Source organism: Belonocnema kinseyi, chromosome 7 (assembly GCF_010883055.1).
Source record: "Belonocnema kinseyi isolate 2016_QV_RU_SX_M_011 chromosome 7, B_treatae_v1, whole genome shotgun sequence".
Lineage (NCBI taxonomy): Eukaryota > Metazoa > Arthropoda > Insecta > Hymenoptera > Cynipidae > Belonocnema > Belonocnema kinseyi.
This window is the reverse complement of record NC_046663.1, coordinates 14243985-14261270: the sequence shown is the minus strand read 5'-3', so window position 1 is coordinate 14261270 and position 17286 is coordinate 14243985. Positions and strand designations below refer to the sequence as shown.

Sequence of the window (17286 nt, the reverse complement as noted above, 5' to 3'; positions counted from 1 at the left end):
AATTTTCTTAAAATTTTGTCCTATTTCTTTTTTTCTTTTGGAAATTTTGCTTTTAAATGCAAAGGAAATAATCGGTTCACGCAAAAGTAGCGGATATTTAACTACTTCTAGAGCCTTCCTGAAACATTTTTTGGAATTTCCAAAACCTTCTATTGGAATATTTAAAGAATGTTCCGAGAAACTTTTGGGCTATCAGGTTGATATTCAAAATCCTTTAAAATCTTATAAAATCTTTGAAATTTCTTGTAATTTAGAAGCAGAAGTTATTTTGAAAATTTCAGAAAAATTTAATCAAATGTGCACAAGAATAAAATGCGTCATCCTAATTCCTAGACCATAATTCTGAAATCAGATATCAGTGTTAACGAATTCAGCTAATTACTTTTTTTGCGGCAGCAGGCTCATAAAATGCAAATACACGTATCTTAGCAGGCCAAGCTTGATGCCTTTAATCATTTAGATAACGCCCACAGTATATAACCTTCAAACATTGTAATCAGTTTCTCCTCCACGTGGACAAAATGAAGATCGTGTATGCCATGTTCTCCACCTTGGTGATCATTTTGCATTCTATTGGTGAATATTATAATAATTATAAATATATATCTAATACCTATATCTGAAAGTAAATTTACTAGCTTTCTGCAAATAATCATTTTTCGCTTTAATGAGCATCTTATTCTAATTTCTATTCTATTCAAAACTCTGTTCAGGTGTGTTCTTAGGATCTCTATCCTACGCAGCATTGGTTACATTATCTATTTTTATCCATATGGTAACAAAAAAATCTTAATGTTTCAAATAGAATTTATCTAAAAGAGAATTGGGGGTTTATCCATGAATTAGGTTATCAATTTTGGAATATTTTTACACGCACCCGTGCCACCGATCTTAAAAAACCATAGCTTTCTCTTCACCCCCCCCCCCCCCCCCCCCCCCCCCAAAGGAACAAGGCCGATGAATATACATGTACTTCACGTTTATTTTGCGTTTTTTCGAGTTTCTAATTACTTGTTCTGCATAAAGTAGAATTTGCGACCGAAAAAAAGATTTGAAAAAATAGTTTAATTTTCTGCAAAATAATAAAATAATACATATATTCAGACATGCAGACATTCAGACATACCTACAGAGAGACATACCGACATGCATTCAGACACACACACATCCAGACATACAATCAGACAGGCACTCATGGATACATGCATACATAGCTGCATGCAGATATGGGCGCATACATACATACTCGTACATACTTACGTACGCTCAGATATACATGAACACATACAGATCATAACCATAACCATGACCAATAACTATAACCATAACCAAGCAGACATACCTGCATGCAAAACATGCATGCATGCAGTTATGCATACATACATAAATATATACATACAGAATTCATACATACATACATACATATTACATACATAAATACATGCGTACATACATACAAACATACATACAGCCATACAGAAACCCCTAAATACTTAAAGACATGCAGGGAGACATAGAAGTATACATACACAGACACATACAGAGATTCATGCATTCATACATAGAAACGTGCATGCATACTTAACTTTAAAACTCTAGAATTTTTTAAAGCATTGAAGTTAGGTTTGTAATAAAAGACTTGGAAAGTCTAGAGTTAGTAAAGTAGTTATGTTAGGTTTATACTAAGAGGCTTGGAAGATCTAGGGTTTGTAAACTAGTTAGGTTGGGTTGGGTTTGTAATAAGAGACTTGGAAACTCTAGGGTTTGTCAATTAGTTTGGTTTGGTTTGTAATAAGATAGTTCAAAACTTTGGGATTTGTAAAGTGCTTAGGTTAGGTTTGTAATAAGACCCTTAAAAACTTTAGTGTTTATAAAATAGTTAGGTTAGGTTTGTAATAAAATACTTGGAAACTCTAGGGTTTGTGAAGTAGTTTGGTTAGGTTTGTACTAAGAGGCTTGGAAGATCTAGGGTTTAGAAAGTAGTTTGGTTAGGTTTGTACTAACAGGCTTGGAAGATCTAGGGTTTAGAAAGTAGTTATGTTATTTTAGTTTGTTAATAAGAGACTTGGAAACTCTAGGGTATGTAAATTACTTGTGTTAGGTTAGCTTTATGACAAGAGACCTAAGATTTCTAGGATTTGTCAATTAGTTTAATTTGGGTTGTAATAACCTACTTTAAACCTATAAGGTTTTGAAGTAATTAGGTTAAGTTAGATCTGTTATAAGGGACTTTCAAACTTTACTGATTCCTAATCAGTTTGGTTTGTTTTTTAATAAGATAGTTGAAAACTTTAGGGTTCGTAAAGTTTCTAAAGTACTCAGGTTAGAGTTGAAATTAGAGGCCTCAAAACGCTAGGGTTTGTCAATTAGTATGTTTGCGTTTGTAATAAGATGCTTGAAAACATTAGCGTTTGTAAAGTGGTTACGTAAGGTTTGTAATAAGAGACCTCAAAACACTAGGGTTGTTAATGTAGTTAAAGTTATATTTGTAATAAAAGGCATGGAAACTCTAGGGTTTGTCAGTTATTTTGATTTGATTCGCAATAAGATATTGGGAAACTTCAGGGTTTGTTAAGTAGTTAGGCTAGGTTTGTAATAAGAGACTTAAAAACTCTAGAGTTTGTCTATTAGTTAGGGTAAGTTTATAACAAAAGACTTGGAAAGTCTAGGGTTTGTTGAGTAGTAAGGTTAGGATTGTTTTAAGAGACTTGAAACTCTAGGGTTTGTCAATTAGTTTGATTTATTTTGTAATAATATAGTTAAAATTTCTAGGGTTTGTAAAGTAGTTAAGTTAAGTAAGTAATAAAACTAGTTATGTTAGGTTTTTTATAAGAGAACTAAGGACCTCAGGGTTTGTAAAGAAGTTAGGTAAGGTTTGTGATGAAAGACTTGGCAAATCTTTAATTTGTAAAGTAGTTAAGTTAGGTGTGTAATAAAAGACTTGGAAACTCTAGGGTTTGAAAAGTAGTAAGCTCAAGTTTATACCAACAGGTTCGGAAATTAAGGGGTCTGTAAAGTAGTTAGGTTAGGTTAGTTTGGTAATAAGATACTTGGAAACTCCAGTGTTGATAAATTACTGGTTTTAGTTTAGGTTTGTAATAAGAGACTTGAAAGCTCTAGGGTTTGCCTATTAGTTTGATTTTGTATGCAATAAGTTACTTTGTAACTTTAGAATTCTAAACTAGTTTGGTTAGGTTTGTTATAAGAGAAATATCAACTTCAGGGTTTGTAAAGTAGTTAGGTAGGGTTTGTGATAAAAGACTTGGCAACTCTAGAATTCGTAATGTAGTAAAGTTAGGTTAGGTTTGTTATTAGAGAACTAAGGACTTTAGAGTTCCTAAAATAGTTAGGCTAGGTTTTTGATAAAAGATTTGGCAAATCTATAATTTGTAATGTAGTTAAGTTAGGGTAGGTTTATATTAAGATGCATGCAAGCTCTAGGGTTTGTGAAGTATTTATGTTTGGTTAGGTTCGTAATAAGAGACTTTGAAACTCCAGGGTTTGTAAATAAGTTCGATTAAGTTTGTAGTAACAGACTTGCAAATTCTAGATTTTGAAAAGTAGTTAGCTCAAGTTTATACTAAGAGGTTCGGAAGATAAAGGATCTGTAAAGTAGTTAGGTTAGGTTAGTGTGGTAAGAAGAGACTTGAAAACTTTAGTGTTTAGAAATTACTGGTGTTAGGTTGGGTTTGTAATAAGAGACTTGGAAACTCTAGGGTTTGTCTATTAGTTTGCTTTGATGTGTAATAAGTTACTTTGGAACTTTAGGATTCTAAACTAGTTAGGTTAGGTTTGTTATAAGAGACTTGGAAACTCTAGGGTTTGTCACGTGGTGAGGTTGGGTTTGTAATAGAATACTGAAAAACTTTAGGGTTCATAAAGTAGTTATGTTAGGTTAGGTTTTCACTAAGAGACACGGAAGCTCTAGGGTTTGTAAAGTAGATAGGTTATGTTCATAATAAGAGATTTGCAATCTCTAGGGTTTGTAAATTATTTTTGTTAGGTAAGGTTTGCAATGAGACACAAGGCAAATTTTGGGTTTTTAAATAATTTGGATTTTACTTGCAATAGGAAACTTGGAAACTCTAGGCTTTGTAAATTAGTTTGGTTAGGTTTGTAATAAGACACTTGCAAACCCTAGGGTTTTTAAAGGAGTTAGGTTGGATTTTTAATAAGAGTTTTGGACACTCTATGTTTTGTAAAATATTTAGGTTAGGTTAGGTTTGCACTAAGAGACTTGAAAACTCTAGGTTTCATAAAGTGGTTTGATTAGGTTTGTAGCAAGGGACGTTAAAACGTTAGGGTTTGTAAAGTGAGTTCTGATTTGCTAACCTTCATATGGCCATTTTCTCGTTTAGCTAACTTCACGTTCGTCTTCATTCGTTCGGTTTCGCCCATCGTCAAGAAATCTACTATACTTAATGAAATGCATCGTTTTTGGTTTTCTTTCACAGAAATGAGTTCGCAGTCCGGCCTACGAGATCTTATGCTGAGTAGTAAGGTTGGTGACTCTTCTGGAAGGTACATTGAAGATTCTGCATTCAACCCTCTTCAAACTTTGCGACACTTAACTATAAAGGACTATTTCGAGTTTCCTCTTGGTTGCAATCTACACTACGCGATCGAGACCACAAACCACACAAGCAATGGAAGTATCATAGCCGAAAGTTTGGAACTTATACCATTCAATGTCCGATACAAGGTACAAAAGAACAAGTCGGGCTGGATCTTTGGATTTATTAAGGACACTTATCTTGAAAGAATGTATTTAGATGGGAAACTTGCGACAATCAGTGCAAATCCTCCGCACCCTACGAGGATCCTTTCTGAATCCGAAAATCTCTTTTTATCTGAACATCCATTAGGATACCAAACGCTGTAACCTGCTGCACACCTATCCATATAGTTCAGTCATCTCGTTTAATTCCTCGAAATTGATGATGATCTTGCGAAATCTCTTGAAGTCTCCATAATCATTTGGAATAATAATTATCATTATTTTTATCTAATTTTATCTAATCGAAAAATGTTTGGCTTGGTAAATAAATTTTCTGCTAGTGCAGATGAAAGTTTATGAACTGTTTAAATTTCTGTTAAACAAAGGATTAAAAGTCAAAATAGAGCGTATCCAATAACAGTCTAATGTGAAAAGATGTTCAATATATTATATTATTTGAAAAGTTAGTTTCAGTCTTTAATTTAAAAAATCCTATAAAATCCTTTACAATTCATTGTAGTCTCTTGAATTTCCGCACAAACTTTGAAATCTAGTGCAGCAAAACCTGAGTATGCAAGCCGCAAATATACGAGAGCTCCACAGATACGAGCTGCCCGAGTTAAAAAGATCGACCGGAATTTTTCTCACTCTAGCGTCCCATTTGATAATCAGGTGTGCGTGTGCGCGTTGACCTGAATTCCACGTGCGCCTGCGCGTACTAGGTCTGTTGGCGTTCTCGCGAATTTCCTCGAAACCTAAACGTCGCAGGAGTGGGGGCCTCTTTTACGCTTGTATCTTTGCAGTTCCCAATCGTCGAACTTCTCGTATCTTTGGAGTTCGAGTTTATACACTGTTATACCAATTTTTCTACATTTTAAAGCTAAACCAAGTCTAAATGAATAGTTAACGCTAATATATTTTTTGTCAGTTATATTTTTTTGCCATTCAACTAACATTTTAAAGATAACAATTAAAGTAATATTCAGCGCATTTTTTAAGTCTATTTAATTAATTAAGTAATATGATATCCAACCATTTTTTGAAAAAGATGATCACTGTTCAGAATTTTTGTAATTTTACAATACTTCAAAAATAGTTCTACTACACAAGCGTAAGAAAAAATTGCAAACCTGGTATTGCAATAAATATATCCCGAATCCCAATCAATGTACTAGAGGCTCTGTAAGCCAAAAATTGTGTACAAGAAAATCACATAATTGATGGGATACATCAAATTAAAAAGACCTAGAATTCACCAAATTCATTAAATTTACAGAATTCACGGAATTCATCTAAATGAACGAATTTAATAAATGTACGGAATTCGTGGAATTTATGCAATTAAAAAAAATCACGGAATTCGCAGCATCCATGGAATTCAAAAAACTTTAGAAATTTAGGGAATTCGCGAAATTTGCGAAGTTAATAAAAACAAAGGAATTCTCACAAATTATGGCATTTAGAAAATTCGCGGAAGTCATGGAATTCGAAAAAATCCCGAAATTTACTAATATTTCGGAATTCATAAAATACATTTAATTTATAGAATTGATTGAATTATCGGAACACAAGGAATTCGCGGAATTGATTTCCATGAATTTCTCGAATTTCCTAAATTCCACGATTTTCTTCAATTTCACTAATTACTTGAATTCCGTGAATTGCCTTCATTCTGTAAATTAGAATAATTCCATAAATTCCGCAAAATCCATTAATTCTGTGATTTACATGATTTCGGTGTAATGTTTGAATTTCGTGAATTCCATAATTTCTGTAAATTCCATGAAATTCGTGAATTCCAGTAAAATCCATTAATTCCATGAATTTCTTGATTTTCGTGAATTTTTTGATTTCATACAATATTTTAATTCCCTGAATGCCTTGATTTCAGTGAATTCATTAAATTCTTTAAATTCCGTAAGTTTCATGAATTCTGTGAATCCCGTAAATTCTTTGAATTCTATAAATCACATGAATTCTGTAATTTCCTTTCATTCTGGAAATTCTATTATTTCTTTGAATCTCGTAAATTCCTTGTATTCATGAATACCATAAAATACGTTAAAACCGGCCGTTATATGAATTCCGTAAATTCCTTGCATTCCGTGAATTCCTTGAATTCCGTGAATTCTTTGAATTTCATGTATTCCTTAAATTACGTAAATACCTTTAAAATAAAAACTTTGCTCAGGGATGGTACTTACATTACGTAATAGTTCAAGGGGAGGGAGGTCAATTCATTTTGCTACGATTTTTTGCGGAAGGGGGGGGTGGTACTAATTCACGCAATTTTTTGCAATTTCACAAAAAATGTTGTCTGAAGATTATCTTAGTTACGGAGCTCTTTTTCAGGTCAAAACTTTTCTAAAAATTTGTCTTTTTGATTTAAAAGATCACCTTTTGGAATAGAAATATGGCATTTTTCTAGTATAAAAATGCACCTGTTTGTTGAAAATTAAACTCTTCACTAGAATATTTTCTTCTGGATGAAAACTCAACTTTTTGTTTAAAAATTTGTCTTTTCGATTTAAAATTTCACCTGTTTTAGTGGAATTTTTATTCTTTTTTTTTTACCAAAATGCAACTATTTTATCGAAAATTTAACCATTTTGTTAAAGGGTCATACTTTTTGGTTAAAAATTCGAACATTTAGCAGAAAATATACTTTTTGTTTAAATTCAAGATTTTTGGTTGAAAAGAGATTAAAAATTTTTATTGTTCAAAATTCAACTCTCGTTTCTATTTTTTTAAATTAAAAGTTCAACTCTTTAAAGAAAATTTCATCTTTTCTGAGTATAAATTCTACTAACTGGTAGAGAAATCAACTATTCCGTAAAAAATGTGCTCTTTCCTTAACATTTAAATCTTGGTGTTTAAAAATGAACTGGAATCTTTCTTGGATAAAAATTAAACTTAAAAAAATTTATTTTTATTATAAATTGTTCTGTTTTAGCACAAATTGTATCTTTCTTATATAAAAATACCACTTTTTGGTAGCAAATTTGAGTATTCTGTTAAATTCGTCCTTTTTTTGAAAAGATTCGTTTTTTTAAATTGAAAATTCAATTGTTTCGCACAAACTTGAATTTGGTAAAAAAATTTATATTTTCATCTTGAAGAGCAAACTGCAACCTTTTTGGAAGAAAATGAAACTATTTATTCCTAAAGTTGTTTCTTTTTTTCGAAAACAAATTTCTCATTTTTCAGATTCATTAAATCGTTTTTGGAAAAAAATTCAACTATGTAATTGAGAATTAAACGATTTCATTTAAAAGTGATCCTTTTGGGTTATAATTACGTTCAACAATTTAGATATATTGTTATTTATTTCCTAAGTGAAAAATCTTTATTTATTGAAAATACATCCATTTGGTTTTAAAATTATTCGGTTGGAAATTCAAATAATATGTTATAAATTTGATTATTTTTTTGAATATTTAAGTATTTCGTTAGAAATTCATTATTAATAAAAGAAAATACTTTTTTTGTAAAAATAAATAAATAAATAAATTTGAAAATTCTTTATTTGTATCTGAAATGTTCTTTTATTTCGTTTGTAAAAGATTCTATGTTATTGAATATTACAAAATGAAAATGTAAGTATTTAAATATTAAAGAATGCAAGAATGGATTTACATCAATATAATTAATCCTTAAATTAACTTACAAAGAACATTCATTAAAAATATGTTCAAAAATTTATGAAATTGAAATTAAAGAAAATAAATAATGTAAAACTGAAATTCAAATTAATTAAAAATGATAAATTAATTAAATAGTTTTAATATTATGGGTGCACGCCATAAATTATATTAAAAACATAAAATTGAGTATATTCTCAAATCACTTTATAATATAAATATTACATAGATTATAATTCTCTAGAACCTTCGCTAAGCACAATTTAAATGAACAGCTGAACAAACTTTATAAGAAAACTCTACGCAGTTTCGAAACGTGATTTCATTACTTATCTTGATAATAGGTTTAAATCGATAGTAAATATTCAATATTTTCGTGATTTACACAACATTTTAAAAGTATTTTCGCTTCTAGAATGTCAAAGTTCGAATTTACTTTTAAGGGTTTGAAAAAGGAAACGAAAGATTTCACTCAATCCTTTCAAATTCTTTTAAAATCCTAGAAAATATTTCAGTGGATTGGCTAGAAGCAGTTCATTTAGAGAATAAAATTTTCGAAAACAAAAAAATTTCCAAACCGCTTGCTACAGTTTTTTTTTTAAATTTATGGTGACCTAAGAATATCAAAATATGAAACAAAGAGTCCAAGAAATTTATTTGGAATGGATTTGCATTTCTTAATTTTGTTGAACTTTTTATAAATTTTTTCCAGATTCGTTAAATTTCGCCTATAATTCTTACAAATTTCATCTAATTTCTTGGCTTTCTTTTTGATTCAAAAGAATGTATTAATTGATAAGCGAAAAATTAATTTTATTATTGAATGATATTTGAAAAAAATTATTTTTATAATCATCACGTAATTGAAATAAAAAAATTTCTATATCTGCATTGCATTATTCAAAATTTCTATATCTGCATTGCAAATTCAATTTTTTATTGATATTTGACAATAAAGTTACTTTTTTGACAAATAAACAAAATTATTTATTTTTTGTTTCTTTAATAACAAAAATGAAAAAATTTAACTTTTGAAGTATATTGGTTTTGAAAAATACTTTGCTTGAATCAAAAATACCTAGAAAACTGAAAGAAACAATCCAAAAAAGATTTCCAAAAGCAATGCAAAAGTTGAAAAATTTATTCTTAATTTGTCACTCAATTCGCACTACATTTAAACAGTTTATGAACAAAAAAAGTGTTCTAGTTGATTCGATGAAAGTTGTGAATAATTTGTTATTCGAGAAGCAATTTTTATGGACAAATATCCATATCAGATATTTTTTATGAAATAAACAAAGTTTTTCTTTACAGAATCGATCACATATTACTTGGAAATTAATCATAAGTATAATATTTGGCTATTTTAATAAGTACAAACTTGATTTTTTCGACCCAATTCACTATAAATAAGTAACTCCTAATTTTTAAGCACATTTTGATGCCAGTTAGCAATTTATTCTTCACACAAAAATATTTTTAACACATTTTTATCATTTTCTGTATTTATAAGTAAAATGCCGCTGTTTCCAAAAAAGCTAAAAAAGAGCCAAATAATGCATTCACTAATTAAGGCAAAAAGTTATTGCTAAATTACTGGCTATTAATTCCGTGAAAAAAGCACAACAATTGTTGTTTGCAATAATAAATTGTTTACTGTTGTAAATTTGTTCCTTAAAATTTACTAGTTGAATATTTACATTTAATTGCATAGAAAAAATAAATGTTGTATCTCCAAAAATTGCCAACTAGTGCATTTGATCATTATGGTAATTTAAACAATGGGGATGTAGCATTATATGAGATGAAAAGATATTTTGATTTTTTATTAACTCATAATTATATACCAAGAAGAAATATTGTTTAATTGAATGAGAAACATGTTTTCTTTCTTACTAAAGTTTGAATATTGCTCCAGCTCCCGGCATTATTCGCCAAACGCATAGATTGGCCATATCATTGTGACGTCATTCTTCGCGGGAAAATTCAAACTTTCTAAATTATTAAATTAAAAAAAAAGTAAAAATGATTTCTAAGCATGCATTTTAAGTATAAATGGGTCTGAATGTCTTTCATATATTATTATTTAATAGTAATTAAGAAGAAAAGAATTGAAATGGTCTGCCCCGATAACTTCTGCCTATTGCCGACGTGTTTGTATATTTTGCGGTAAAGGAATACAAATTTAATTTGAATCCTTATTATCTACTTGAAAAATACCTACCTGAAAAAATTGAAGATCGCTTACGCTCTGTGGATAGTGAAACTATAACTTTAAGTTCTCTTGAATAAAAGGTTTTTGCTTTCTTTCTACGATTTATGGAAAAAATGTTATATTATAAAAATGCGTGCGTTTAAAAAAATAAGTTTAGGCCTTGCAACGAGTATAACCGCTGATCAAGTCAGTCCTGAGATCAATATTTTTCACCCACATTGAAAAATAAAAGTTTTAATTACGCGGAAATTTTTTTCGGGAAATGTTAATCAATGTTAAAGGATTGATTGTGGCCTTGCAAAGATTTGGAAAAAAAGTTTATTTATGAAAATAATGATTATCCACGGGCACATTTAGGCTTTGCAGCAGAAGTTTGACTTCTAACTTTGAAAATTGCTTTCATGGTTTTACAACACGGACGGTATTTCTTCAAAATATAAAAACAAAACTTTTTACGCAGTTCTAATTACTTAGGACCAGAGACACATTGCTGCATGCCTACTATTTAGTTTGCTAAATTTTTAACACGATATCTCATTCCATGTGGACGTAAGTTGGGAAAGAAAAGTACCGATCTAACTGTATTTTCTCCAAAGAATTTTTTCTTTTAAATTTCTACCGGAACCAATCAGATATATTGACTTTATAACCTCCTATTTCAGTTTCCAAACTTTCAAAACGATACCTCATTTAATTTAGACAAAACTTGGGAAAGAAAAATTGAGGACCGGGTTGAGTCACGTGACCCTCTCGTCACATGGCCTTAAAAATTTTTTTCGAGTAATCATGTTTGTTCAAATCGAAATATCGCCAATAGGTCTAGTCTTCCGAATGTCAATGTACAGACCTCCGGGGTTAGTTAAATTCCACCGGATTGGTGGAGTTAAACGTGGCTTAATGGTGAAAAAGGTTGCCAGTCCGACCCGCTAAAATACAACTGATCCAGTACATAAAAGAAGTAAAAGTAAGAGGATGCTCGCGGATGTCCTTCTACAAAATAACAATGCTGCTGTATCTGGTGAAATAAGTAGTCTTGTGGTCGATAAAATTCTCTTCTGAATTCCCAGGTTGTGACCAAGTTTTTTTAACACAGCTTGGCCTTGAATAGAATATAAGGCATATACACCAAGAATTTCTTGTTGAAAGAACTAACACCGAAAGAGTTAAAAGAATATGAATGGCGAATGAAACAGCAATGTTAGTAAAAAGAGAGGCAGAACTGGTGATGCAGAGTGAAAGGGATATACGTTGATTTAATATTAACGTAAGATGCCTCGCCGAGTTTACTGATCGAACAAAGGAATTTATAAGGATCCATAGAAACAAGAATGTATATCAGTAGGTGGTGGCAAATATAATTGAAGAAATAAAAGAAGGTCGCGTGAATCGCACACTCTTCGCTCCAGGGAAGACTAACACTTATTCTCGATCCGCCTGATGAGGCAGAAGAAAAGCAAGCAATTGACTCATTGCTAAATTTCTTCAATGATCGAGAGCCATTTAAGCGAGATTGACATCCATCTATATGCGCAGAAGGAACCAACGAAGAGGTGAGTATGCAAGGACCTAAAGTTGTTGGACGATTAATCGACAGAAGTGTGTAGATAACACCTTATACAGCAATTCGAACTTCATCCGGCCCCCAAGAGAGGCAATGGAATCTTTTGGGTGAGTGTATTTACTCAGGCTTCCGCTAACAAACAAACGTTTGACAATCTGCAGAAAAAGAGAAAAGGCCTACGGCCCCCGATCACTACTGAAGAGGTTAAACGAATAAATATATCAAGAAAAAACGGCGGCAGGGATGAAAGGCTCGACAGTTAGAGACATGGCAAGATTTCTGGGTGGAATGTTACTTTTTTTGTTAAACCTGATTATGTTGTGTGGAGAACTGTTTGAATTCTTACTTGACTTTAAGCGATTTTCATACCTAAAAGAGGGTTTGAGGAGAAACATGGAAAATGTTGATCTATAACAATTCCATCGGTGATAGTGCGAGGATATCTTAGTATCCTCTCAAAAAGATTAGCTACTAGCATTAATATTGATGACAGGCGGAGGGGATCCGGAGTTACGGATGGCTGTAGTGATAATGCCTTTTAGCTTGACATGAACATGAGGCAACTCTACCAGTCTCACAAGCCTCTCTATTTTGCAATAGTTGATATTGCGAAAACCTTTTCATCAGTCTGTGAGCCCTCTCTCTTGGTCACTATTAGATCGTCTAGTGCATCCGCAGAGTAGCAGTCTTTCATAGATCGATTTCATGAATTGCTCGCTCATTGTAGAATGTTGATTCATAACAAAAAAGCTTTATAATCGGATTCCAACTATCAGAAAAAGATGAAAAGACTAATACGGACACCAGATACATCTTTGAGGTAAATGGAAGGAGGTTGCGTCCCATCCGAAGAAAGGAAGATCGAATTTTTTTGGGAGTTAGATTCACTCAATCAGACAGAGCCAAGATGAATGCTCTACTTATGATTTCGACTGATCTTCAGAATTAATCAAATGCGTCATTAAAGCCACACGACGGCTTTTAGGCTCAGGTGCAGTTTTATCCCTAACCTTTACCATCAACTTACACTTGGGGATGTTCTTCTTGGCTTCCTAAATAGAGCTAATAAGGCCATTAGATCTGCCATAAGAAGGTGGCTCAACTTGCCACACGACGTGCCATGGGCAGACCTTCACTAGTCATTTCTAGATTGGGGGAAGGGGAGCTTGGCATTCCATTTCTAAAATAGATGGTTCTACAGTTGCGAAAGATTAGACTTGCAGGTCTGAAAGTCGAAGAGCAACTTGGTAACATGAATCGATTTCTCGAGCGATAGATTGCCGTATGTAACCACAGGCTCATATACGATGACGATCACCTTAGCTTACTTGCAGATGTGTACAAGTTCTGGGCCACACATCACTACAGTTCTGTAGATGTTCTTGGTCTTAACGACTCGATCAGAACACCTTGCCAACACTTCTTGGTAAATTATGTTACAAGGCTCATATTTGGCAGACATTTAATAACCTTCTGCTGGGTAAAACAAGGTCGCGCACCGCTCGAGGATGATTTAGTGATAGGATTTTTAGGGCTTGATGTGATGGCCCGGAAACCCTAAACCATGTATTGCAGGTCTTTCACAGGTGACCTACCGCCCGTATTAGACATCACAACGCATTTATCAAATTTGCAGCGCAAATTTGCACTAATGCCTTAAATAAAAAAAGTCAGAGTAGGCATTATTTGGTTAAATATACTTTCGCAACAATTGCCGCCATTATTTCAAGAACGTCCCTTCATTAAACTTCATCCTTCAACCTCTTTCAAATTTCTTACTTTTCCTACCTAAGAATGTTGCCACGTTGTCGTTGCGGTAGGGCTTGATATCTCCTCTATGACTTCGACTACGTCATGTGACGCACTCGGCTGAGAGAAAGAGGCGAGGCAGAAGTCCTGAAGTAAAAAGCACGGTTTTGTCGTTAAAAGCAGTAGCCTTCATAGAGCGAGTGATTGAAGATGTCACTAAAATGGAGGAACTCTTGAAATCTGAATACAAACGGAAAAAGTACATATTTGAAATCAGCAGTAAGCTCAGATACTGAGTGGAGCTGGTATGCTTCTAGGACATCACCAGCTGTGTTAAGAAAGTTATCGTTGAAACGACCGAGATTGAGTATGTGAGGAAAGCACTAAAGGAATTACTTGGGTAACACATTATCAGCTCCCTAAAGATAAACCTTACTAAAAAGAGCATCAGGGAGTGCATTCAGGCTTTCGTAGAGTTAGATGATGCGCCTGCAGCTAGATTGCAGAAAGTGGCTAGACTAAAGTTGAGATGGGTTAATTTCCTTGTGAAAGTATTGACTGCTGACACCTGGTGCTACCGTTGCTGCGAGTTTGGTCTTATAACCTAAGAGCGTAAAGGAGAAGATCGTAGAAAAAGCTGCCGGCGGTGCAGTCAGTAGGGGCAAAAGGCGTCTGTCTGCCAGAACCTGGCATCACGGTGTCCGTCCTTGATTGTTAAGAAGAAAAACTGCAAAGCCGAAAACGAATGTAAGTGGACACCTAACGCCGGCTACCAGAGATGGGTGAATAAGTTTGTTCGAAGGAAAAAGAACATCCTCGATGGAGAGAGACGGTAAAAATCAGACCCTACCCAGCCTTCAGCTAAGTCTCTTTTGGGAAATTTTCTCTACTCGTAACAAAAAAAAACTGTTTACTTTTCTAACATCGCCCTTTCCCTACTCTTTTGCCTAGCCATAACTGCATTTTTCTACTCATCCTTATTTCTAATAATTTTCCCGACTTCCTGTAACTTACATTTACTCCTACTCATTCTGCCTCAATTTCCCCTTATTTATTTTACCTTTCGATTCCCATACTTCACCAACTTGTTCACCCTTCTTTCTCGTTACTACCTCTCGTTTCCCATCCCTTCCGCTTCTCTCATTTCTCATAAATTTCCATACTTCGCCTACCTTTAATTTTCTCATTACTCCTTATTTAACATGAAACAAATATTAAAATATGAAAAGATTAAAGGCTTATTATTATCTAAAACAATCAATAAACAGAACAAGTAAGATGTCAAATATATTTAATCGACAATATAGTTTTTAATTATTAATTTTATTTTTTTGTAAAGTTTCAAAAATTCAGAGGTGATTCTGAAGAACTTGATATATTACAATTTAAATATTATTTTCTTTCAAACTTATGTGCCAATAAACTTCAAATAATAAAACGAAGAAATTTACAATCCAGGAAAACTTATTAGCTGTTCAAAATCGTAGATTATTTTCAGTATTATTATTAATTAATATTACTAACGATTTTCAAGGCTACAAGAAATTACACAGGATTGCACTAGATTTCCAGGATCATAGGAAATTATTAGGAATCACCTGAACATGTGAACATCAGATTACAACTCTGGTTCTAAAGGTGGATCATTGTTGAACAAATATTCAAGTTTTTTCCCTTTAAATCTTCTAACAGTGTGCGGGAATGGCTTCATTATTGATGCGGGGAATCCCTGGTCATCTAATCTATGCAAACCAGTGCCGTCAATAAATCCAAGGATTTCATCAAAGTGGTTTTTTACTACTTCATATTCGACGTTTTCTGGTATATTAACTGCAGTAATTTTCCAATGATTACCTACACTTTTTAATATCTTGTATTTTAGATGCCGGTAACCAGGAAACACAAACCGGTCCGAAGAGAGGGGACCACGAAAAGAAGGAGGAATGCGATCCTCTGCACAAGCCATAGGATGAACAGGCTTAGATTTCTGTCGACTGATCATTGCACCCTGCCAACTTAATCCTGTACGAGCAAAAAAAATTTATATAAAATTTTACCACTTTTAGAATACTTTAACTAGAAAGACTGAATAGGAACCTTTCATAAATAACAGAAATAAAATAAAAATTGTTTAATAAGATTTAATGAATAACGAAATTATTAAGTTATAATAATGTACGTAATTTATTGTTCCCACAAAAAATAAGGTACAAGACTTCAAATTAATAAAAAAATTTAATTATGATAATACATTCTTTGCAGGAAGATAAAATCATTTTTTTAAATTCCCTTATTTTTTCTTGACCATTTTCTCACGTTTCCTGAACATTAAGATTCAAATGCCCGCAATATTCAAGATACAACTTGAAATTTTCTATTTTATTTAATTATAAAAAAAAATTTCTATCATAAGAGATAACTGTTTAACCAAATACTGGAATTTGCAATAAAGAAATTAAGTTTTTATCAAAAAACTCTAATTGGTATTTCAACTAAAAAAGATAACAGCTCATTCACAAAGGATAAATTTTAAAGGAAAAAACAAACGAATTTTCAACATATGAAAATGTTTCAAACATGGAAGAATAAATGATCACCTAAATTATTGAACCTTCATGCCAAGAAACGAATTTTTTACACAAAATTTAGAGTTGAAACAAAAAATTGTAAATTTTAAGCACAAAATTTAATATTAAATAAAATAGTTCAATTCTCAATCAAAGAGAAGAACCTTTATTCAGAAAAACAAATTTTCAAACATCAAATTTTGCATTTGAGAAATAATAATTTTCAACAAAATAGTTTCACATTCATCCGAAGAGATGTATTTGTAATTACACATATGAATTTAAAACAAATAAAAATTTTGAAAACATGAAAGAAAAAATTATTAGCTAACTTGTTGAAGATTTGGGTCAAAAAACTAATTTTTTTCACAAACATTGAATTTTTAACTAAAAAATGTGAAATTAAAAAAAAAAAAATTTAACAAAATACTTCAATTCTGAACTAAAGAGACGAACTTTCATTTTAAAAAAATTATTTTAACTACCACCCACGCAGTTAAATTTCCTGTCATGCAAATAAGATTTACTTTTGATCAAACTGTTGCATTTTTATCGACAAATATGAAATGTCTACTAAAGCTGATACGAGTACATTTTTAAATCAAAAAGAGAATCTTTAAACGCAATAATTGAAATTTCATTAAAAAAATATTTCAGTTTTACTTTTCAACACGGAAATATTAGTTTTTAACGAAAAATAATTTTAGTACGGAATAGTTGAATTTTCAACAAATAATGTGAATTTTCAGAAAAAAATTAATATTTAACAAAATAGTTCAATTCTCAACCAAAGAGACGAACCTTTATACAGAAGAACAAATTTCCAAACGTTAGTT

The 17286-nt window shown here is 31.9% G+C and overlaps 1 protein-coding gene across 1 annotated transcript; it reads left to right on the top strand.

Moving 5' to 3' along the window:
* The first annotated feature begins 505 nt into the window (after positions 1-505).
* On the top strand, positions 506-5184 carry LOC117176960. The gene is made up of 2 exons (XM_033367381.1): positions 506-576; positions 4455-5184. Exons 1-2 carry the CDS (start codon positions 522-524, stop codon positions 4880-4882), a joined length of 483 nt encoding a protein of 160 aa, XP_033223272.1. The 5' UTR covers positions 506-521; the 3' UTR covers positions 4883-5184.
* Positions 5185-17286: the final 12102 nt, after the last annotated feature.